The following is a 25,020-nucleotide window of genomic DNA, read 5'->3' as shown; positions in this document are numbered from 1 at the left end:
TTGTTCCAAAAAAGACTGCTTCTTGGTCTCTGATGAAAATTTTCAATTAAGGCATTTTTATTTTCTCAAACCAAAAACCAGTGCATAGAGATTTTTTTGCAAGTTTTTACTTAAATTCCATTTAGTTAATGTACAACGCTTATTAAGTTTCAGCTGTAGAATATAGTGATTCATCACTTACATACGATGCCCAGTGCTCATCACGGGTGCCTCCTTCGTGAGACTTTGTTTTTTCTTCATCAAGGTAAAAATGAAAGTCAAGTATTCGTTCTTCTGTGCTGGAAAGGCTTGTCATTTTACCGAAACGTGTAGGAACTATATGGGATAATCTCAGCTGAACTTAAGCAAATACGGTGCTTGACAGGTCATCCATGAAAACTTCAAATAGCCTTTCATGGTGTGGGTTAGCTTTTTTCTTATATCAGGTAAAAAATGGTTGGTTCAGGACTTTTATGTACCTTTTTAAAATTATAGGTCCATCCTCAACGGTGGAAAACATATATGGCAGCCAAGCTCCTACCATGAGAAATCTCTTCTTTCTATTTCCGTCTTCAGCTGTATGGGTGAACCTTAATTCAGCCCTACTAAGTATCAAAGTTCAGAGTAGAATAGTTCCTATTAAAACTACTCTGTCAGTTCACAAACAGTCACTGCATTTACACTGGATCCCAATGCAAGGGAGAGATCGATACTTTCAGTTTTCTCTGCTGAGTTGTACTTAAAGTACCTTTTTGAAAGCTTCTAAATAGGCAGTAAGTCAATAAAATTTAAGAAATCTCAAGAGAGCTCTAACTGTCTTAACTTTATTTCAGTGAAAAGCATTTGGCACATAGTTAATTGCTTGGCAAAAAAGCAAGAACTGCCCTGACTGGTGATTAAATGCAGTTTCTAATGTAGGATTTGGGATGAGATTAGAAGAGTCTTTGAGGGATGAGAAAACGGACTTGTCTGCCTGGAGGTGGAATGTCCACGTAGTTTTCCCTGTCAGTTCATTGTTGTTTTCCTCCTTCTCTCCTAGGAGGCTCAGCAAATGCTCGGAAGACTTATTCCAGAAAAACAGATACTCAATGACCAACTCAAGCAAGTTCAGCAGAACAGTTTGCACAGTAGGTGTTTGCTTTTTAAAGTCGGCCTTCTCCTTTTCTACTGGCGTGACGTTCCTTCGGTGAAATGAGAACATTAAAAACCATTTTCCTCATTGCCAGTTTGCTTTTCTTATCTTGCAATGTTTTTCCAAAATAGGAGATTCACTTCTGACACTCAAAAGAGCGTTAGAAGTAAAAGAACTCGCTCGCCAGCAGCTACGAGACCAGCTGGATGAAGTTGAGAAAGAAACAAGATCGAAACTACAGGAGATTGATATTTTCAATAATCAGCTGAAGGTAACTGTTCTCTGTGTCCCTACGTATATGTTCTACCCTTTAATTTTTCTAACTGGCAAGATGATGAGTTGGTACTCGATTCCAGAGAGAAAAATTTATGATGCTGGTTTGTCAGCCTTCCGGCAAACCTGCATACTTAAAGATGAGTGTTCTACAATCCAAAATGCACTTTCTCCTAAACATATAAAGATGAATTTGGCATCTGTAAATGACAGCTGAGTGACGACATCTGTCTTTAACCGGGATTATGTTTTTCTACATCTCCATCCCTTCGTCTGTTGACAACTCCATCAAGTTGAAGTCCAAAAGCAAGGCTCCAAAAGAGTCTTTAGCATTCTTGAAGACTGCTAAAAAGGGATTGTTTTCTCTCTTTTTTTTTTTTAAACTAAGAATTTTTCTGCCACTTCTTACCTTCAAGATTGTCCTTGAAGGTAAATCTTTATTTTGTAACCTCTCATTTTAAAGTGTTCCTGTTGAATGGAGTAATTGCTTTTGTCTCTGTGGCAAAAGTGGTATGCTGTTTTGTCACATTTACATGGTAAAATTCCGGAAAATGCCAGAGCTCTTAGGAACGTGGAAGTGGTTGTGACAGCCTTCTTTGGATTTGGTGCCTTTGATTTAATTTGCAACTTTTATCATCTTACAACCATTAACTCTTATCTTATAACAAACCAGAATGCAAGCACTTACTGTCCTACCAACAATGAGCACATATACTATAGATTTAAGTAGATACTGGAGTTTTTAATCAATCATGTTCTTTTTTTTTTTTTTCAGAGTTTATTTATTTATTTGACAGACAGAGATCACAAGTAGGCAAAGAGGCAGGCAGAGAGGGGGGTAGGCAGGCTCCCTGCTGAGCAGAGAACCTGATGCAGGGCTGGATCCCAGCACCCTGAGATCATGACCTGACCCGAAGGCGGAGGCTTAACCCACTGAGCCACCCAGATGCCCCATAATCAATCTTTTTCTTAAAAGAAATGGAGTTCCCACTGTTTTTCAAACACTCAGTTTTGTTTTCCATCTCAAAATATTTTATACTTAACTCTGGTTAATTTTGCATTTGGCACTGGAAAAAGGAAAACTCTTTTATTATTAAAAATAGGAAAAAATTAGAAAGCGTATTTGTGATATTTAGTTGGTCTTTGAATTGAAATTCTAGGCCAAATTGTTCAGACCTTTGAGTTTGTGGTATTTTTGCTTCCCCTGTCCCCCGCAGAGTAATAGGTAATGAAATTTTCTCCATTGTACAATGCCAGGCAAGTGCTCTTAGGGGACATATTATTTGATCCAACTTAGCGTTTATCTTTGCTTTTATTCTTACACAGAATCTCTGTGTGTGTGTGTGTGTGTGTGTGTGTGTGTGTGTGTGTGGTGTATATACGTTCCACACTTATACGTATATGGTGGTATGAGATACGTAAGTATGGAAAGTAGAACTTCTCTGTCTTGAGAATAAACACAGTAAAAATGCCCACATGAATTCTCACTGTGACTTGTCAGTATTTCAGGCAAAAAGAATATGATCACAGTGCTTTTTAATAGTCTCTTGGAGCACAAACGGTTAAACATTTGGGTCTCTTCTGAACCCAGGCATTAGTCCAGATTTCTGCAAAATGACTCCCAAAGCAAAGTTCATGTATTAGAGGATGACGCTGCAGTGGGTGTTTTTTTTTTTTTTTTCCCCAAATGCCTAGCCTGTTTATGGAGCGTTTTGGCCTATTGGAACACCATTGCCATTGCCGAAGAGAACACCTGCCGAGGTGGCCTCAGTCCCTCTTACTGTGTGTCATTGACGATGCTGCCTTGACTTAGAGCAGCTGACACAAAGGCTGGCATCAGCCTTTCCTGCCACTCTATTCCTTTCCCCAGATATACTCATTCTGAAATAAGAATAGTGCTGTCTTCCATTTTTATTTTGTTTTTTTTTTTCCATTACTCACTTCAAGTTTAATGTAGAGTGTGAAAAAGGATGAGCCAGTGTAGCTTTATTATTTTATTTAACAACTCATGTGGAGGCCTTAACAAATACATTTTATTGCCTTACAATTACTTTTTCTAGTATTCCTCTCCTGTCTGGTGAAACCAAAACAGAAACAGTTAAATTGAAGCATCAAAAGATTTATAATGTGATCGAGACAACCCTAGAGGCTGATTTTAGATACAGTCTCCTGAGTATGACCCGCCTCCTTTTCCTTGTTGTAGTGATGTTGGAAAATAGGAATCATTTTCCCCCTGACTTTAGAGCACGTGTTCATCAGTAGCTATCATCATTGTACGATGAGACAGACCAGGAGAGCCAGTGTTCCAACCCCTGGGGTTTCCTCAGTGCCTCTCGTGGTCTAGCAGTGCCTTTACAGCATTCACGCTAAGGATGCAAAAATTACTTCTGCCTTGCTGGGAGTGAAACTTTGGCGATCATCCAGTCATCTCATGCATCTTATCTGATGGTGTGGATTCGCTACATCCAAAACCTCCCCTCTCAGAAGGAAACCAGCTGGAGATATAGAAGAAAATGTAGGACTTAACAGTTTTATTTTATATTCACATAGCTTGTTCTCCTAGAGAAAGTTTTATTCATTCATTATCGGCTGGTATGGTGACACTGGAGAGTGCCTTATGGCATGCAGAATATAAACTTAGTTGAGCGGAGTGTTAAACCTGTCTTCAGTGGCTGACTCCCCAAATGAGGATTCCAGGGGACAAAAATCAATTTCCATATTTCTCTGGTAGACAACTGCTTGCCATAAGTTACTCGCTTCTTTTGATGCAAACTCGAAGTCGTGTGTAGTCCCTAACTTAGGTCACGTAGGCACTCTGCTTTTGCCCAGTTTCTGAGGTATAAAACCATGATCAGGATGTCTTAAATATATTTAGTTTCTTCTTCTTTTTTTTTTAAGATTTTATTAATTTATTTGACAGAAATGACAAGTAGGCAGAGAGGCAGGCAGAGAGAGAGAGGAAGGGAAGCAGGCTCCCCGCTGAGCAGAGAGTCCGATGCGGGACTCGATCCCAGGACCCCGAGATCATGACCTGAGCTGAAGGCAGAGGCTTTAACCTACTGAGCCACCCAGGCGCCCCTCTTTTTTTTTTTTTTTTTTTAAGATTTTATTTATTTATTTGAGAGAATGAGAGAGAGAGAGCATGAGAGGGGAGAGGTTAGCAGGAGAAGCAGACTCCCTGCCGAGCAGGGAGCCTAATGTGGGACTCGATCCCGTGACTCCAGGATCACGACCTGAGCCGGAGGCAGTCAGTTAGGCAACTGAGCCACCCAGGAGCCCTGTATTTAGTTTCTTAAACACAGAAGAGTTTAGAGAGTAGGTATGTTTTATCACTGCCCCCCCCTTTTTAAAACATACTGATTCAGTCTTTTCTACGAAGTTCAGATTCATTCTTCTTTTAGGAGTCTCTGCTTTCTCTTCACTTGAGCTAGAATTACATTCCTGCTTCCTCACCCAACACCAGGTAACCAATGATGGAAATGCTCAAGTCATTAATTCAAGGGGGAAAAAGAATACTTTTGCAGTCAGGTTAGCCAGTGTATGTTTCATCTATGTAGCAACATACTGAAAACATAAAGCGTGTTTACAATTACAGTCATGATTTTAAACAGCTCCCGATTCAGAGATACGAAACAAAAGGTCTCTAGAGTCGTCTTCCTGATCTCATAGAAATCGAGGGCTCCTTCTTTCCTTTCAGACAGAGCTGTTTTTCCATTATTTTTATAGACAGTTACCTAATAGATGTGATATTTATGTATTTGATAAATAATCCCAAGATGCAACTGTCTTTTCATTTTCTAATTTATCACCCCAAACCAAGAATTACTTGAGAAGAGAAGCAGAGGAATCCCAGTGTAGCAAATAGACTGTGCTTTTTTAAGGTCATAGGAAAGGGCTTTGGCGGGTGGTGGGGGTGGGGGGGCGGCAGTGTGGAGGGCGGGGGGTAAGAAATGGTAGCATACTGAGATATTGACTATTTTGTGCTAGAAATCCCCTGATTGGCATCCTTTGTATTTCTCCTGCCTTTTATATGAACAGTAAATTTCAGCTTTCTGATGATCAGATGAAAGATTGACTAGGGATTTAATCATGAATAATGGATTTTGTTTGTAATTATTGCTAATGCGAATTAATACTTAGTTTTACTTCAGTGGATCCTATTTGTTTACCATACTTATTCTGCTTTTAAAATGTACTCTGTATGCAACAAATATTTGCTCATACTAAAGAATCACTAGTTCTCTCATTCATTTTCTAGAAACATCAATTTAAACATTTTCTATGAACTTCTCCTTTTACTTAATTTTACATGAAAATCAAAAACTCTTAATATTTTTTGAAGAAGCTGTGTGACTTAGGCACAAAGAGACATTCCTGTCATTGTTTTTCTTACATACGGTGCCTTACCTATAGGTATAAAATTGTGGTTCTAGCAAGTGTCAAATAACGTTACCAATAGGGACTTTTCAGATAGAAGCACTTGACTTCTCCTTGCGCTTGGCAATGTTAATAGTCACTTGTACCAGTTTTCTTTGACACAGACAGCCCAATATTCCATATTTTCGTATCTTAACTTTGATACAGGGCGGCAACATATTGTACGGCTTATTGTTTTCAGGGCGTTAAGAGTGTGCCACATAAGAGACTCAGCACTCAGAGAGGCAGGACGGTGTGTTTAATGTTGAAAAGCTTGAGTCCGTGCTGATTCCCGTCTAGTCGTTGTGTGCTAGGCAACAATTCCTAATGTGAATGACGTTTACATTAGAGCATTTCTTTCTTCCAGTCAGTGGAGGAGGCCATATTGCCTGGCCTGGCCCTTCTCCTGGGCTGCGTCCTCCCCTTAGACTCCTTTCTGAAGGTGCCCATGCCCTTCTCGGGCAATGCACCTCCTTCTCAGATGAAGAGAAATGAACTCTCTCCAGCTCTGTGCTCGTTTCCCCCACACAGTCGAGTGCTCTGTGTCTAAGAGAGTTTCCCATGAGCGTGAAGCCTTCTTTGTCAAAGTCAATGATTAGTTACTATAAATCGTAGAGTATAAATCGTGTCCTCTTGACAAATTGTGTGTGTGGTGGAAGCCCTCAGCTACAGGCTAGATAAGGTACTGTAAACTGTGGTCTTGTCTTTATAGCAAGTATTTTAATAGGTCATTGGATTGGCCACTTGGCCACGAAATTTTGAAAGATAGCACTCACCCGTGATTTGGTTCTGTGTGCGTATTTCCATCAAATGGGAGTCAGTATTATAGTCAGTAATACTATTCTAAAAATGGACAGTATTTTATTTCTTAGCAAAATTGAGTATTTCAGACTAACTCAGAATTACTCATTGTATTTTTTAAATATACTTGGGAAATCCAGGCTTCTTAGACACAAGAGGCTGTTAAGAGAGAGAACTTCTGCCCATATAATATCTGTCTGAAAAAATGTTCCTAAGAACTGAATTGATGTTAAAATGAGAATACCAGTTATAGTAAATAAGGGGTTTTGGTTTAACTGAGGCTTTTATACTCTTGGTTTCAGACACTTGCTTTCACGGCAGCCTCCTTCATTATGAAGGCAGTGAAGGGCAAAATGTTTAGCAACCAGGAAAAAAGAGAAAAGAGCTGGAGAGCAAACTGCAGAACAGAATGAGAAGTCAGGGGAAAAAATGCAAGTAAGGGAAATAATGAAGGGAAGAAAAAGATCCAGAAAGAGGAGGTACAGAGACAGCAAGAGAAATCAGCATAAACTCAAATAAAATAACAACATTGCTTTCTTATATTAGTAGAATAATGTTTGGCTGTTTCATGCTTTGCTGTCTGCTTTTGTTCATGCTTAAATTTTCTTTTTACCTGTATGATCCTTATGAAAAGACCTGTTCAGCACAGAAAGTAATAAAACTCTCTCATTCATTGTACTTGTGATTGTGGAATCTTTATGCAGATTCCTTGAATAAAGGAAAAAATCAGAACATGCCCGAGCCTCAAAAGAATTAACAGGTGTTATATATACCAGACTCTGGGCTGTACCCATAGGCTTGGTTGGTTGGTTGGCTTCTTTTATAGCGGGGGTTTTCCTTTTGAGGTCTTGAAAAAAATATTTAACAAAAGGTCATTTGGGGAAGGGAAAAAAGCAGAATTCAATCTTTTGAAAAAGCATTTTCTTTTTTTTTTTTTATTCTCTTGTTTAGCCAGAGCCTTTGACTGTTTTATGGTTTAGAATAACCTGTATTTAAAATAATGGGTTATTGATTTATAAGATGAAACTGAGACATTTTGGGAAAACTCAGATTTTCAGGACAAAACAGAGTCCGTTTTCTTGGTAACCGCAGGGTAGATACAAAAGCCTTTTGGGAGACGTGGGTGAAGATTCTTAATTAGCTCTACCTACAGAGAGGGCAGGATTTTCTAGCTCTTTTCCCTCTTCTGTCCACCTGACTTCTCACCCTTCCACACACACACACGCACACACACAAATTCACACACACACGCCCCAGTGCATTCATCTCTGGCTGTCACATAGCACTTACAATAGATTGACTACCATTCATTCCGTGGGGAACTGGAATTCCTATTTGGTTGAATAATGACCTCAGATTTAGAATAGTTTTTAAATATGTTTTTAAACATTAGTATACCCCTCTCAGAATTTAACTGATCAATATATATTTTTTGTAATCTGCCCATTTTAATGCATCAAGAACAAATATATTTTATAATTTTGTGATGAATGGACCATCAGTTTACTTTGATTTGGGTACAGTTTCTGTTTTGCAATAGCTACTTTTTAGATTTTTCCATGCTGTACAACTTTCCCTGTCCTCACTGGGTTTGTTGATTGGCTTTTTTTTTTTTTTTAATGGCTTTTAGTCTGTTTCATAACCATTTCCTTGGGATATTTTAAAACTATATTTTTAGGGATGCCTGGGTGGCTCAGTTGGTTAGGCAGCTGCCTTTGGCTCAGGTCATGATCCCAGCATCCTGGGATCGATTCCCACATCGGGCTCCTTGCTCGGCAGGGAGCCTGCTTCTCCCTCTGCCTTTGCCTGCCACTCTGCCTGCCACTCTGTCTGCCTGTGCTTGCTCTCTCCCTCTCTCTCTCTGACAAATAAATAAAATTAAAAAAATCTTTAAAACTATATTTTTAAACTCAAAAAGCTTTTTAAAAATTCTGATACTGTGTGCTATATAATCTCCCTGGGTGAGAAATAAAGTGACATATATTTATATAAAAGCATTTCTGCTTTTGACTTCTATAGGTATTAGGTTGAGCTAAAACAGACACTTGAAATTTTTGATGCCGGCATCTAGATCAGTTTCCTAGTTCCATTTCATATTAATAGAATGAAGATTATTATAAGCATAAGAGATGTGTCCTAAACAGCTTTATTTTGATCTAAAATGTTGAGCTCATGAATTTCAAGTAATTAACATATGTTTATTTGGTCTCACGTTTCCAAGAGGCAGCCTGAGGTAAAAGCGAGAAGCAGAATAATCCTTCAAAATAATTTAATGACCAAAGGAGCAATAAATGTCCATGAACTGCTAGCCTTTCCAGGTCACTATTGCTAGTTAATGTTTTTGTCTCTTCACAAGCATTTATATAAAGTAATGTCTACGAAAAGGCATCCCATACGTATCGTTCTGCTGGGTACTTCTCTGTATTCCCAGTAACACCACTTCACATAATACACTTATTTTTGAGTGTTTCTGAGTCCAAATAAAGGATTAATGGAGTTTTTAAGTCAAGGGATTCTGCGCCCCTTGCATAGCAATAAAACAACTGTCATTAGGAAATTTGAACGCAAGCCATGTTTCTCAGGGCAAAGAAAGAGTTGAATCTTCTGGAGTATTCAATTTGTCCAGCATATTGCTTTTGAAATACTTTGGCTGTACGCCATAGGATGTCCAAAGATGTTTTATGGTACAAATATCTTAATTCTTTAGGGGAAATGAGTGATTTCTCCCCCCCTGAGTTGAAGGAAGAAAGTTAAAAAAAAAAAAAAAAGCAAGCTTATTTTCATTTATCTTTGCTAATACATAGTGGAATCTTATTTGCCAGCTATCTTCCTATTATGGTTCCTAATCTGAGTTAGATCAAAGACCCTTTCAGAATCCATTAAAAGCTCTGAGCCTTCTCTGCAGGAAAAATGGCTGTATACCCCAGTTTTCATGCTGTCTCATAGTGTTCCCAGAGCCAAAGCTTGTTCGTAGACCCTGCTGAAGAAACTGTTACATCTTAGAATTTTAGAGCTAATATTGGTGATAAAGGTCTTATCTCTTTAATTTACATACACTACACATTCTATAGTTTTATTTTTCTTCCGTATTTGTAACACATAGCTGAAACTTCTTTGATGCATGTTTAATTACTTCTTCTTGCTTAAGAAAGGCATTATACTCTCTTAAGAGGTAATATCAAATTACCATGCACTGTGCCTATGTAAAACATCTCATACCCTTGAATAGAACTCACAGAAGAAAAATCAAAATTACTAAATGAATATCCAAGCAATAAGTGTGATTGTCATAGGGTTATTGATTTTAGAAAAAATTAATTTTAGGAAGAGCCACAAGGGAGGTCATGAATTCTGGTTCTCAGTAATTTCTTATTTTTCTGTTTTTATCTTCGTTAGAATAGAGAAATAACTGTGATAAGATTTAATAGGATGCGCAGGGTCACCTCGATGAGGTTGACCACCAGGAAAAGGTGTTAAAATTCATATCGTGAAGTTTTTCATGGCTTCTTCTCCCAGTGGTTTTGTCGTTTCCTAAATAGATAACTTAATGATACCAGATTTATTTGTCACCTTAGAAATGTTTCCCTGAAGGCATTAAAAGGGCACTCTTAGGGGCGCCTGGGTGTCTCAGTGGGTTAAAGCCTCTGCCTTCGACTCAGGTCATGATCCCAGGGTCCTGGGATCAAGCCCCAACTGGGGCTCTCTGCTTGGCAGGGAGCTGCTTCCTCCTCTCGCTCTCTGCCTGCCTCTCCGCCTACTTGTGATCTCTCTCTGTGTCAAATAAATAAAAATCTTTTAAAAAAGGGCACTTTTAAATAACTGACTGCACTCGAGTATCTTAAACAGTAGTGTTAAAAGGGAAGGACGGAGCCGTACAAAGCCCTCTGTCCCCCACACTAAGGGATTGTACCCCACAAGGCCCATGTCATACTCAGAAATCTTCCTTCATTCTGTAGATTGCCCTCCTAGAAGTTCAACTTTTAGAAAAAAGTTGTCAAGCTTCGGAATCGTGAATTTTCTGCTTTGTCTTAAGCTCCCAAGTCCAAGGAGAGAGAGGAAGACCTGGGGTGCCTGCCTCTTGGCCACGTCTTGATCGTGCAGGGCTATGCTCAGTAGTACTTGAATTGGGTGAAGGGAACGATAGAAAAACTTTGCCGTCTTCACCTCTAGATCATGAGATGCCAGGGCCTTCTGTAACCTTATCTGACATCTGTGACTTTATGCTCCTGCCCACTCCAGTTCCTGGGAGGCACCTGAAGCTGCAGCATACATATGAACAGTTCAGGGATGGCTCAGCCTGGCCTGTCAGTGAGGCTGGCCTCCAAAATAAATGCAGTTTTAAAATTGCAGAATATCTTCCCTCTTGGATATTTGATAAATTTAAAAGTTGGTTTTAAAAACTGTCTTATTAATAACATGATTTCCTTCCTGTAGCTTCTTTAAATTCACTTCCTATTGCTTTTTATTTTATTGTGCCTCCTAAGACATTCCTAGCTTTACTGCTGTCTGTCTTGACTTTGTATCTGGTAATTAATGATCTGTAAGTTAACATTCAATCACTAGAGGCCTGTATAGGAAGGAAATATGCATTGTAATTGTTTGGTAAAGTGGAAAACCACTTTTCTTAGGTGCATTGGTACATCACGGGCAGCGTTCGTTCCAGTTGCTGTTGTTAAATACTTTGAATATCACTCTGCCTAGAGATACATTTTTCCTGGGTAAAGTAATAGCTTTTCTCTTTTAATACATAATCAGGCTCCTGAAAACCAAACTCAAAGGTTCCTCTTCCCCTGCCATTTCTTACTCCTTTGTATTTAATTTTAGCTCCGTTATTTTGCTTACTAGTTATGCCTTTTTTGGTTTATTCCTATAAGAAGACTAAAACCCTGAATATAAGAGACACTGAAATAAATAAGGACTAATTTTTTTACGTGATCAACAGTGTCAAAAAATATAACAGATCTTAAAGCAGAAAGAAGACCCAGGGGTCAACCACTCTGATTCAGCTGTTGGCCCATGTCAGGGACCTGAGATCAGAATCCAGGTTTCTTTTTTTCCCAGTTCAGTACTTTTGATTGTTGTCTATTGTTGTAAATTATTCTTTCTGAACCTATTTAAGAATTTTATGCAACCAAAGGTGAAATTCTATTTTTATTTATTTATTTATTTTTAAGGTGAAATTTTAAAGTAAGAAGAAAAGGAAACATTTCAGTCACTTTTTCCCCTTCCCTTTTTTTTTTTTTAAAGATTTTATTTATTTATTTGACAGAGATCACAAGTAGACAGAGAGGCAGGCAGAGAGAGAGAGAGAGAGAGAGAGAAGCAGGCTCCCTGCTGAGCAGAGAGTCCGACGCGGGACTCAATCCCAGGACCCTGAGATCATGACCTGAGCCAAAGGCAGAGGCTTAACCCACTGAGCCACCCAGGCGCCCCTCCCCTTCCTTTTAAAAGGTCTCAGCCACTGGGCTAATGATGGGGCAGGCCATCGCTATCTCTGCAGGACCTAACTTTTGGGTCCCTCTCTTAGGACTGTAGAGATAGGTAGATAGATAGATAGATTGATTTTTTAAAGATTTTATTTATTTATTTGACAGAGAGAGATCACAAGTAGACAGAGCAGCAGGCAGAGAGAGAGGGGAAACAGGCGCCCAGCTGAGCAGGGAGCCCAATGCAGGACCCGATCCCAGGACCCTGAGATCATGACCTGAGCCAAAGGCAGAGGCTTAACCCACTGAGCCACCCAGACGCCCCTATAGAGACTGATTTAATGTCACCCTCTGCAGTTTTCCTTTTCACGTAGATTTGTTAACTGAGCCAAGAGTACAGATTACTCTAAAAATCAGAAGTGGCCCCCTTTTTCCTTTTGTCTCTAAAATATCAAATCCAAGCCACATGCCCAGGGTACCCGCCTAGGGCACAGTCCACCACTGTGGACCCTACAGAGTTGTTTCTTTCTGCTGCATTCTGCCTAGATAGTCCCAGTCTTATCTGCCGGTTCCCCACCAAAGTCCCTTCCTTCCTTCCCTGCCTTTCCAGGGCCTACTGACCTCCAGTGATTCCCCTGTCCCCCCTCAGTACGATCCCCACCTAACTTTTTGATCTCCAGACACTTTTTCTTATATCTCACTGCTTCCTTTTAGGACTTCTCAAAGTCACTTCTGGTTTATAAAATACGCATCCATGTGCTCGCTCTTTATCCTGAGAACAGGGCTTCTGGGTGGCTCAGTGGGTTAAGCCGCTGCCTTCGGCTAAGTCATGATCTCGGGGTCCTGAGATTGAGCACCACGTCGGGCTCTCTGCTCAGTGGGGAGCCTGCTTCCCTCTCTCCTTCTGCCTGCCTCTCTGCCTACTTGTGATCTCTCTCTGTCAAATAAATAAATTTAAAAAAAATCTTTATCCTGAGAACAGTCTGGCTAGCAGGCGGTTTTCTTAACCCTTTGGGCTTTTCTCTAGGAATGAGTGCATTATAACACTATAACAACACTGATCTTTAGACAGTGCTCTGCCTTTGTTCCATCTCTGAATGAACCTAAAGGGAGGAGTTCAAGGCAGGAGGAAACCTGTCCATTTGGACTTGACCAGTGAACAAGATGAAGAAGACAGGGTGGTCTTAACTTTAGTTCTTGTATCTCACCAAAGGGACCCCAGGGCGCGGGGGACCAGCCTTAGTTACCCAGATGAAGAAGTCAACTGGAAATGCATCCTTGGCTGTACTGGATACTGACTCATCTGATTTATTGTTGACACAAGCAGGAGGAGTCTTGGCGACTGAATCTGTTAGTGACCATTGGGTTCCTGTATGGAATCGAGGGTTCCCCCTCAACAGGCATTTCTTTATTCTTCACACATTAGGGTGTTTAAACTTCTGACTCGAGTACTTTAAATATCATAAAACGCATTTTGTTTCAGTAGTTTGCTAAGGAAATCTCCGTTTTTCCTGGGGACTGATACCAAATGAGGAAGTTGGGTCCAACATGGTGACCGTCATGTTATCACATTTGTTTTCAGCCTGACTGATGGGTTAGTTTGGAGGAAGTCGACAGCTTCATACTTGGATTTAGCAAGAGAAGATGCTCTGGAAAGGTGTGATGTGGTGGGGACAGTCAGGGTTGTGGAGCAGAGGGATGTCCATTTGGTCTAAGGCTGCTTAGCATAAGAAGGGGGGGTTTTAATGGAGGTGGTGTGTATGTTTTCCAAGCCAGCAGAGGCTGGTGTTGATTCGTTATCAGAAGTACCTCAGGGTTTTTTTTATTGATGATCATCACCATACCTTAAAACTGGTTAAGTCCATGTCTGTTGCCAAGACTTGAACAACGTAGCTTCTCTAATACCCGTCACTAGCAAGTTCCTTCCAAAGCATGTAATGGAAAATGGTGTAATGTTTTATGACTCACTAAAACATGATCTGGAACAGCTCTTGGAGATCAGTCATGTCAAAATGTAGACTGATTTCAGTTTCCCAAGTTAACATTTTTCAAATCTGTGATGTTTGTCTCCTAAATGGCTAGACTTCCCCACTATGAAAATTCTGCATGCTGATAAACAGTGGAAATGCCTATCACCTTGTGTCATTACGTGAATTGTTTTCTGATTGTTTATAGGAACTAAGAGAAATCCATAATAAGCAACAGCTCCAGAAACAGAAGTCCATAGAGGCTGAACGTCTGAAACAGAAAGAACAAGAGCGAAAAATCATAGAATTAGAAAAACAAAAGGAAGAAGCCCAAAGGTGAGTCTTTTCTTGTGGATCGTGGATCTGGCAGGAAACTTTGAGTATTTATTATACCTTGCGGGGCTTCTGCGAGTACCTACTGACCAGAAATAGCCTTCAGTTGTGTGTGTGTTTGTGTGTGTGTGTGTACGCAAACACAAATACGTGTGTATATAAATCTTTGCATATATAAGTACCCCCCCCCGAAGTTTTTGTTTAGCTTCCAGAGCTCTCCTAAGCTACTACTATGTAGATAAATGGAATTATACAAGGAAATTAGGACACTTGGTATGCTCATTTGCATGCCAATGACCAAAATACGTTTCCAGTTCACAGCCTTTTAATAACAGTGGCTGTCCCAAGCGCTGGGTTTGAAATCAAAGCTCCTGAGCGCTCGCCACACAGGCTTTCTCCAGTAGGGCTGACAGTGTGCCACTCCGACTTCTTTCTCCTTTTCTTCAATTGCAAATTAAACTTGAGTATAAAAGAAAAAAATTTGCTTCTGCTTAGGATCCAGACACATTTTTTTGTTTGTCTTTGTTTGAATATTTGTGTTTGTGGTTTGTTATTTTTACTGGTAACTTTCGGTCCTGAATCGGGGAAATTCATTTATTAACTTTTCAATGTGTCTGATTTTGTTACTGGATATTTGCTTTCTAAAGGTCAATTAATTTTTGACTCAGGAAATAAAAATGACCAAATATTTCAGTGATGCACCATAAATTGTAAAAATTGGTTATTGAAGATAGAATAAAAAGATGAAGATACAGGGGCGCCTGGGTGGGCTCAGTCGGTTAAGCATCTGCCTTTGGCCCAGATCACAATCTCAGGGTCATGGCATCAAGCCCCACACATTGGGCTCCCTGCTCAGTGGGGACCTTGTTTCTCCCTCTGCCTGTGCACCCCCTGCTTGTGCTCATGCTCTATCAGATAAATAAAATCTTTTTTAAAAATACCTAGTATATTAAAAAAAAAAAAAATGAAGATACAGAACATGAGGCAGGTCATTGACTTTAGTGGGCTGAGCGCAGTTAAATTACCCAGAGGGGGTGCACATGTGGGCGTGTGTAGTACAGTTGTCCCTTGAACAACAAGGGGGTTAGGGGCACAGACCCCCCTGCTCAGTTGGAAATCTGAGTATAACTTCTGATTCTCCCCGAACTTAACTGCTAACACCCTACTATTGACTGGAAGGAAGCCTGCAGATAATAATAAATGGTTGATTAACACATATTTTGTACCTGTGTTACATACTGTGTTCTTGCAATGAGGTGAGCTAGAGAGAGAAAATGGTAAACTTAAAAGAGAAAATACACTCAGAGCCCTGTGCTGTCAAACACCTGCATGTAAGTGGACTGCACAGTTCACCAGTGGACAGGCGGGTAGGGTCTCTGGCCAGATTAGAAGACTGGTTTATAGTTCTCTTGGGGTATGGTTCAAGGATTCACTTCCTGGATGTGCTGATTACCCCTAACTCCATCCTTTCCTTATCTTCAAAGTGGATAAAACGCTTTGATTTTTCACTCTGTGCTGCACTGACCTTTAACATTTCTATGGAGTAGAAATCAACACAAAATATCCTAATACAAAAACGGCAGATTTCCTGCTTTCAGTCATATAAACAGTACCTAAAAATTAATTTCAGAAATTATAGTGGTTAGACACTATACATGATGACTTTTATTAATAGCAAATATTAAGCAAATTCTGGTCTGCTTTGTTGTTGTTACTACAATTGACAACATAGACAGGGCACCCCTTCCAAAACACTTTTTTGTTCTTTCTCAAATGATGTTTTGAAAGCAAGTAAAACGTTAAAGATTTAAGTTAAAAATTTTACTGCACAAAATTTTCTCATGCATACATAGTAGAAATAAATATATGTATATATTTTTTAAAGATTTTATTTATTTATTTGCCAGACAGAGATCGCAGGTTGGCAGAGAGGCAGGCAGAGAGAGGGGGAAGCAGGCTCCCTGATGAGCAGAGAGCCTGATGTGGGGCTCAATCCCAGGACCCTGGGATCATGACCTGAGCCGAAGGCAGAGGCTTTAACCCACTGAGCCACCCAGATGCCCGTAAATATATTTTTTAAATGGGGAATACAAGCTTTCCTTGTTTATATTATGTTCCTCTAGCAGTTCCCTAATTCCAGGGGATGACCTCTGTGCCTTGGCCATGCCGCAGGATTAGCAGTTCAGGGTGTAGAGCCTAGAACTGAGCTGCCTGGGATTGAGCTCCAGGCAGCTGTGGCCGTGTGACCTTGGACAAGCCTTTCCACATCTCTGCCTCATTTTACTACCGTGTAAAAATGGGGACTTAATAGGACCTACTCCCCAGGTGTGAAGGCTCATGGAGCTCGTATAGGGGAGCTATATGAGGATATTGTTCCTTTTGCATGTGAGTTTTCTGATTTTGTAGCCGATTGTGCAGTGAGAGGAAAAACAACCATCCCTGGTCCTGTCCTGTGGGCTTCAGGTCGAGGTCGTCTTAGACTTCAGGGCCTAGATGACCTGTTCATTGCACTTGTCCCTTCACGTCAGCTACTTGGACACACACAAAGCTTTCAGGTTCTGGAAAATGCCAGAGACTGATACTTAGTAACAGGATGGCTACTGCCTGAAAGGTTCCAACGAATGTGTTGCATCTGCCCTCAGTTCTGGGGAGCTGCGTGTGTTCGTGGGGGTACGCTCTCTCGTCTTCGTTTGTTCCTGTGTGTGTGATGGCTTTTTGCAGTGAAATACCAGTGTTAACCATCGAGAAGTCTCTGTTAGTCTCCCAACCACTTGGTAAAATACATCGGGAATCTTCTTCCCGTGCTTTCCTGAGTCCCGTGACTTTCATCTCCCTCAGAGGCGGAGCCCCGAGAGCCTCTGTCTTACGGGTTCCGATCCGTCCAGGCACCGTATGCCCTCCACGGGGAGCCTCCGTTCGCTCCCCGGAGCCTTTTCTGCCGCAGAGCGCACAGCGCGGCCGAGCGCGGGAGCTCCCGGCGGTAACCGAGCGTTTTGTTGACAGGCGAGCGCAGGAGAGGGACAAGCAGTGGACCGAGCATGCGCAGCAGGACGACGACCACCCGCGGCCGAGGAAGAGCCACGAGGAGGAGAAACCGCGCCGGGAGGAGAGTGTCAAGAAGAAGGACGGGGAGGAGAAAAGCAAACCCGACACGCAAGACAAGACGAGCCGGCTTTTCCACCCGCACCAGGAGCCGGCCAAGCCCGCTGTCCAGGCGCCCTGGTCCTCCACAGGTAGTAGGGGCCAAAAGCCATTCTAGCAAATCCGCTTCCTCCGCTGGGGTCGCGAGGAAGCCCCGCATCTCCGCAGGCCCCGTCTGGGCTCCTTTCACAGAGATGGGGGCGAACGCCGGTCGTTCGTCCTCCGGGCTCACGGCGCGCCTGTTTAATCTGCCACCACGCGCCCCGCCCTTGGTCCCTCTGACGCTGGCATCCAGAGCCTCTGCCGACCGAAGCGGCCCGAGTTTCCTTCCCGAGCCCCATCCAGAAACCCGTATTCCGGATTCGGAAAGAACCTGGTGCTTCTCCAGGTCGCTCTTCTGCTCTGGGAATTACTGAGCTGTTCCGGGCACAGGAAGTGGCACCTTTTCCCCTTGCCTTACACTGTCCCTGTCTTCACCGATGCTGCATGAAGCCATGCTTCTGACGTTTTGAAAACTGTGACTTTTTTTTTCTCTTTGATCAAAAGTTGCCTCTTTAAATCATGATAAATGAAAGCCTTTGAAATGGCTAGAAACAGTATCTCTCTCTCTCTCTTTTTTTTTAAGATTTTATTTATTTATTTGACACAGAGAGAAAGAGCACAAGCAGGAGGAGTGGCAGGCAGAGCGAGAGGGAGAAGCAGGCTCCCCGAGAGGCAGGGAGCCCGATTTGGGGCTCGATCCCAGGATTCTGAGATCATGACCCAAGCCGAAGGCAGTGGCTTAACCAACTGAGCCACCCAGGTGCCCCCAGTATCTATTCTATCACGTGTAACCTAGTATGTATTTTTGAGATTCTCGTGTGGCTCTGGAGATAACACTCAGCTGAAGAAAGTGACTGCCTTTTCCTTTGTATGGCACATGATACCGATTTCATTTGTTCCATTATCGGCGTGCTTTGTGTTTGTGTACAAAAAGAAAAGAAGGAAGCACACTGTTCCATAGGGTTTATTTGTTCCTGTTTACAGGGGGCAGAGATGGGAGTGGGGTCCAGAGTTGGGCCCCACATCCAGATGCCTGCCGTCCAGGGAGAAAGGCTGGCCAACAATTTATGTTTCAATATTTTCTTGGACATGAGAAATAATTCCACCAGTCCATGATCTTAGGCAGTTAGTTTAAATTCCTTATGTTTTCTCCTAGTATAAAATGAGGATTTCTTCTTCCCGTGGTCAGTGGGAAATGTGGCGCCTCTTCTAGCTCCAGACTGCATGAAGATAACACCTTCCCCTCACTGCTTTTCAGAGAAAATAGATGTGTGGCTAAACACCTCCATTTCTAGGGCAAAACAGTTCAGAGGGCCGTGATTAGGTACTATTGAGTGAATCGGAAATCACACTGTCTTATGCTTGCATGCCTTTTTCTAATAATTTTACTTAAGATCTAAACTATTTTCACGTAAGGTCTGTCATTGGGCTTGTTTCCTCAGCCCTGGGAGATGTGGAGGAGGACTTACTTCCCTGGGGATGATCGATAATAACCGTTGTTGGCAAAGTCAGCACTTAACGTTTCATGTGATTGCTTTAGCGGCCAAAGATAATCAACATTTCCAAGTCTTCTAATGTGGAAAGTTGGGCTTTGCTTCCTGCCAGAGGAGTTTTCTTCTTGGCCTTTTATTTTCTCTCATTCTAACCGCTGCATTGTACTCGGCGCCCTGGGTGGGGGAGAGGGGTCCTGATGCTTCCCAGATGTGCCCTTCCAGAGCCTCAGCCAGGACCTAAGACAGCCTCACTGTGTTCAGCACTGGGACACCTCTGTCCAGGGAGCGGCAGCCAGTGAACTCTGACGGATTTGAGCTGCCAGCTTCAGACTTGGCTCTCCTTCGGCACGAAGTCTGTGCTTCAGAAATCCCTTGAGTAGATGGAAAGGGCTCAGGTGCTAAGGTCAATAGCAGGGCTAGCTGTTTGGCTTGTTGTCACGCATACGTGTTCCGTGTAATGCTTTATTTTTGTTCCCTTCTCCCCACTGTTTTGTAAATAGAAAAAGGCCCACTTACCATTTCTGCACAGGAGAACGTAAAGGTGGTGTATTACCGAGCACTCTATCCCTTCGAATCCAGAAGTCATGATGAGATCACGATCCAGCCTGGAGACATAGTAATGGTAAGAAAGATTCCAGTCAGAGTGTGATTTTTCTGTCGATGATTAGCATCTTTTCTCCTCTTGCACTTTATTTGACAGCGTGAAGTTGTCGCCGAGTGTGAAATCCAGGGTTCTTGAAGTATGGGCTCCATCTTCCTTTCCTATTAGAACGGAAACTGATGTGTAGAAATGAATCCCAGCATCACTTGAATGGAGGCGTTAAAGAAAATGGGTTCTTATCACAGCCTTAGCGTATTTTTAAATCTGTAAAGGTCTGGTAATTTCAGAGTTGAGATTGCTACTTAAATACTATGAATAGTCTTTGAGAAATAGTTCTAAATGCAGAATGCTTGATCATCACCTTCACAGTTGCCAGTGAGAACTTTTGTATCTTTGGATCAGTGCATCGTTTTGCCCCTTTAATTGTGAGATCTTCGAATTGCGTGAGGAGTCGTGAATCACATACCGTTAATCTGCCTTCTTACCCCACAAATGAGCACATGAAAGAGTTCAGAATTTTGCTCTGTCATAGTTCATTTCCTTGAATTATACTAATAGTTAAATTGAATCGTGTGATTGTAACTGAGACGATAGTACCAGTTTGAGAAATAGTAAAGCCACGTGGTTGACCTAAATTATTTTCTGCAAGAAAACAATAGTTCTTCCGCCTGGTTCATAACCTCAGAAGTAGGAGCCACAAAAGTGGTCAAACTTTGCATTACTGTTGGCAGTTTTTGTTTGTTTAAAGATGAGGATGGTTCCAGATTGCAAAAGAACGCTGAGGGAGACAGACGGGCTTGTGGTGCCAGTAGTAGGTGTCTTTGAAGTTGAAGGGTAACGCCCAGGTCATTGCACTGTTACTCACACGTACGTCTTGCATGTATACATCAGACCTCTGCGTGGGGACCCTATGATCCTTCCTGAGCCAAAATAAATAGAAAGAACGGTGTGTTTGGTCTTCAGAGATCTCAGTCCTATTTCCCCTTCATTTCTGACAGTTTTTTTCTCAAATTATCATGGGCTTGTGTGAAGGCCTGAGTGGCAGCGTCACTCACTGGTTACAGAAATTACTGCTAGGTTCTGTGGCGTGGGCACGGCGCTCTGCTAGGTTCTGAACACATGGATGGCGTCGCAAGCATCTTGTTCAGCCCTGACTCTTTCCCACGCTGTGTTTTCTAATAGTCCAAAGCAGCTTTACTCATGCTGCCTCGTCTTTGAAATGGTGCGGCTTTGAAAGCCTACGAATTGGAAAAAAATAAAGTCATTAAATAAAATAAAGCCTACGAATTGCTAAAATATATAAAAATACAATACTAAGACTCTAAACCTTACGAAAGGACAATGTGATATCAGAGAGGACCTCGTTACAAAGTTGTTTCTTTTTAAACAAAAAAAGAGCCTAAGGTTTTTGAAACTGGATTTTGTTGCAAAACAAGGTACAGAAAGGTAGGGCGCTCGTTTCTTGAGATCAGGAAGTGTTACAGATGTTACAGTAAGGAAGTGCTCTAGATGATTTGTACTTCAATGAGAAAATGTTGCTATATTTTGGAAACATAGTCTTATTACACGGATATTTTTCCTCAAGCTGGCTAACCACCAGCTTGACTAGATGAATAGAGTTTAGATGTGCTGTAAAAATAAAACATTTCATTAAACATATTTTGCCTTGCTTTCAAACCTTTGCTTTCCTGGTGGAGGTTAAAGGGGAATGGGTAAGTCTGTGTAACTGTCAGGAAGTCTGCATCTTATTAAATGTTTTCTTCTTTTAAATCACTTTAATTCTGTGTAATGTGTAAGTACACATATCTTTGGGTGTTGTTGTGGCAGTACAAATATGTTTTGAGTTTGTGTAGTAGGTTTTGCTTTACCAAAAAAACAAAAAAAAAAAAAGGAGGTATAAAAGTTTGTGTACTGAATTTCTCTTCGCTAGATTCCGTTTAAGGACTAACCTGAACGCTGTGTATTTGGCAAATTATAAGGTTAAGTCTCCATCTCAGGCTACAGACAAAAATAAGTTCCAGGTAGTTTAAATTTAAAAGTTAAATTTCTTTAAAAAAAAATTTTTTTTTAAAGGAGAATATGGGAATAATTTCCTGGCAATGAAATACCTTTCTGAGTTAAAACCAGAAGCCATAAAAATGAGCAGTTTTGACAATATAAAATAATTAAAACTTGCATATTGCAAAATACATCCACATTATATAAAGACTAAAAATTAATACGAAAGAAACCCAAAACTTACAAATCTTGTCCAAGGATATGAAGAGATATTCACACATGAAGAAAAGTATATTGATTTTAGAAATATACAGAAAGTCTTTATCTCATTGGTGATCAGGAAATGCAAGTTTAAAAAAAAAAGTAGATAGCATTTTTCATTTCCCACCTGAGCAAGTTTAAAGGTTTCATAATAGCCAGCTCTGTCAAGAGTGCAGGAAAGTAGATGAAATACACACTGTCAGCATGGTTGTATGAGTTGATTAAGCTATTTGAAAAGCAATTTGATAATACCTGTTCAAATTTAAAATTCTTATTCCCCTTCACCCAGAAATTCTGTTACTCTCCCTCCTCTAGACAGGTTTTCGGCACCTGCGCAAATACATGTGTAGACAAATGTTCACTGCAGCGTTGTTGGCAAAAACAAAAAAGGAATAGCCCCATATAAGTAAGAGTGGTTTAGATAAATTATGATACAGCTAAGCAGGAAGATTTAAGATGTGAAAAAAAAATTACATAATCTACGTATATAGATAAGCTCGCCAGTAAAAAAAACAAAAACAAAACAAAAAGAACATGAACAGTATAATTGCATTTTGGTTAAATAGAAATCTGTGTGTGTATATATGTGAATGTTTCTGTGTGTGTGGTTTAATTCTTGAAATACAGGCATGAAACCGTGAACATTGGCTACTGCTTGGCAGTAAAGAAGGGGCTTTTTGTGTGTAATTTTTTGTACTTTTATATTATTTTCATATTTACAAACGTACTAACATTTGTAATTTTTAATGGAACACTGAAAATAAATCCAGCTTTGATAAGTATTATAGAGGAGGAGTACCCAGGTCTGGAGTGGTGTTTGCTTTATCTCAGACGTCCCAAATATGTCATTAAGGATGAAATTATACAGCTAGACATAATTTACTGGTTTGCCGAGGGGACAGCAGCCGTGTCTTCTACTACACAATGCAGCATTATACCCCAGATGGCATCCAGCTGTATTGTCTTCGTGAGATTAAGGATCAGCACAAAATAAAAACATGGAAACTAACATGATAGTAACAATTTTTTTTATTCCCTGAAGTTTGAGGTTAAGAAACATGATCATGAAAATACGTATTAGAACATTACTATCAATCTCTTGCTTGACTAATCAGGATTTAACTTATTTTTCTGGGCATAATCATCAGATTCTTTGATTTCTCAAATTATAAATTAGTTGACTATCCTGTTAGATTTCAGAAGTCTAACGTTTCCTTTTTTAACGTCGGCAATCTTGGAGGGAGGTTTAAAAAGTCTTTTGTTTTTAAAAAAATCTTAACTGTCAGTCCAGTTTTCTCCAAAAATATTTTTTTCCACGGTTGACTAAAAAATTAAAGTGGTATCTTGTCTGTAGTCCCGTTCTAAATATTGTTTATAATAGAAAGAAATATAAGATGATGTCTGCCATTCATGTTTAAAATCTTCGTAGAAAAGTTGGGAGAAACACATGTAAAAGCCAGTATTTGATGAAGTTCTCAATGAATGCTTGCTAGCTCTGCTAGGAAAGAGGAAAGGAATCAGAATGGACTGATACGCTCAGGGAAGAACTTACTAATGGAAGCTTCCTCATTTGACCTTGAGTTTGACAGCTAGAACTTAGATACTGTGAACACTGATGGCACGTCTTCTGATCCAGAGGTCCTGGTACTTGGAGGGCAAATAGATCAAATTTGACATCCTTGATGCATTGGAATAGCATTAGAAATTAGAAGAGGGGCTCTTGGCTGGCTCAGTCGGGAGAACATGCGACTCTCGATCTCAGGGTCATGAGTTCAAGCCCCACGTTGGGTGTAGAGCTTACTTAAAAAAAAAAAAATTTAGAAGGCTTTTGCTCACTTGCATTTTGTTGATGTTTGTCTTAAGAGCACAGGCTGATGATAACTCAGCAGGTCTGGGTGGTGTAGGGCTGAGTACATTAGAACTGGTCAGGGAGCTTAGAAGAAGTAAGCATTCCAGGGCTCACCGCCAGAGACTCTGGGAACTTTACTCTGTATACAGGATTCAGAATCTCCTCCAGGTGGTTCTGTTAGGCAGTCACTTTTGGGAACCACCACTCTAACCTAATGCATTTTTCCTGTCAAGACTAATTCTCAGTCATTTCTGAAACATATCCTCTTAGAAATATCCCCGAAAAGGATACTTCTTTAGTGGTTGTCAGCCATCAACCAGTTGAGTTCATTCTGAAGATTATCTTTTAATTTGGTCTTATTCCTGTAACATTAAACTCATTGTTTTTCCTTGTTTTCTCTTGAGGGAGATTTTTAAAAATAATAGTATCTTTTCTTTCCTGCCTTCCTTCAACTTCCATAACCTTTACATCTGAGGTTGGCTTGTTTAGTAACAATTGGCCATTGTATCATCACTGTTTGGAGGGATGAGTACATGCCCGATTCCAGGAGGGGGCCAAATGTGGCCCCCTGCCTGTTTCATAGTAAAGTTTTATTGGAACACAGCTGGACCCGCTCATTTGCATATTGCCTTCACCTGCTTTTGTGCTGCAAGGGCAGAGTTGAGTAGTTCCTACAGAAGAAAGATCTGATGACCTCTAAATTAGAGCTTCAGAAAACAATTTTAATATTCCTTATTTTTTTATTTGACAGACAGAGATCGCAAGTAGGCAGAGAGGCAGGCAGAGAGAGAGGAGGAAGCAGGCTCCCCACTGAGCAGAGAGCCTGATGCGGGGCTCCATCCCAGGACCCTGGGATCACGACCTGAGCCAAAGGCAGAGGCTTTAACCCACTGAGCCACCCAGGTGCCCCCAATTTTAATACTCGAACCCGAAAGTTTTGGGAAGACCGTCTATTTCCAGGCTGGCAAATGCAGGAACCATGTGCTGCTCCCCGTGCTGCTCAGCACATCCCAGGCAGCCCCACCAGCTGCTCTGAGTCGGCACAGTTTAAATCTCCTTGCTGTCCTTCTTCTGTGTCATGCTTGCGAGGGGAGAGGGACTTTCTCTTTCCCTTCTTTGCGACAAGGTCAGAGATTTCAGAAATACGCTGCCTGATGAATCTGGCAGCCGCGAACATTGAGAAAAGAGACGATACTATCGGGCTTTGGCCATATGTGCTTGCACCTCATAGCTGCCATGTGCGTTTGTTGCATCCAAGCCCTGCAGCAAACAGTGGATATTAACATCCTGTAGAATAGATCGGTAACA

General features: G+C 41.1%; 1 protein-coding gene across 5 annotated transcripts in view; it reads left to right on the top strand.

Moving 5' to 3' along the window:
- ITSN1 (intersectin 1) overlaps positions 1–25,020 on the top strand; it is a 213,539-nt gene that overhangs the window by 120,931 nt on the left and 67,588 nt on the right. For 3 of the 5 annotated variants that reach the window (XM_032865390.1, XM_032865388.1, XM_032865392.1), the window contains exons 15-20: positions 1,019–1,106; positions 1,243–1,382; positions 14,203–14,330; positions 17,331–17,560; positions 19,504–19,625; positions 21,302–21,316. In XM_032865390.1, coding sequence (XP_032721281.1) covers positions 1,019–1,106; positions 1,243–1,382; positions 14,203–14,330; positions 17,331–17,560; positions 19,504–19,625; positions 21,302–21,316 — 723 coding nt within the window. The remainder of the gene's footprint in view (positions 1–1,018; positions 1,107–1,242; positions 1,383–14,202; positions 14,331–17,330; positions 17,561–19,503; positions 19,626–21,301; positions 21,317–25,020) is intronic. The other 2 variants (XM_032865391.1, XM_032865389.1) reach the window with 1 other exon arrangement.

Source organism: Lontra canadensis, unplaced genomic scaffold (genome assembly GCF_010015895.1).
Source record: "Lontra canadensis isolate GAN:19392208 unplaced genomic scaffold, GSC_riverotter_1.0 scaffold29, whole genome shotgun sequence".
Classification (NCBI taxonomy): domain Eukaryota; kingdom Metazoa; phylum Chordata; class Mammalia; order Carnivora; family Mustelidae; genus Lontra; species Lontra canadensis.
Note: the sequence above shows the minus strand (reverse complement) of the source record. Positions and strands in the feature narration are given on the sequence as shown.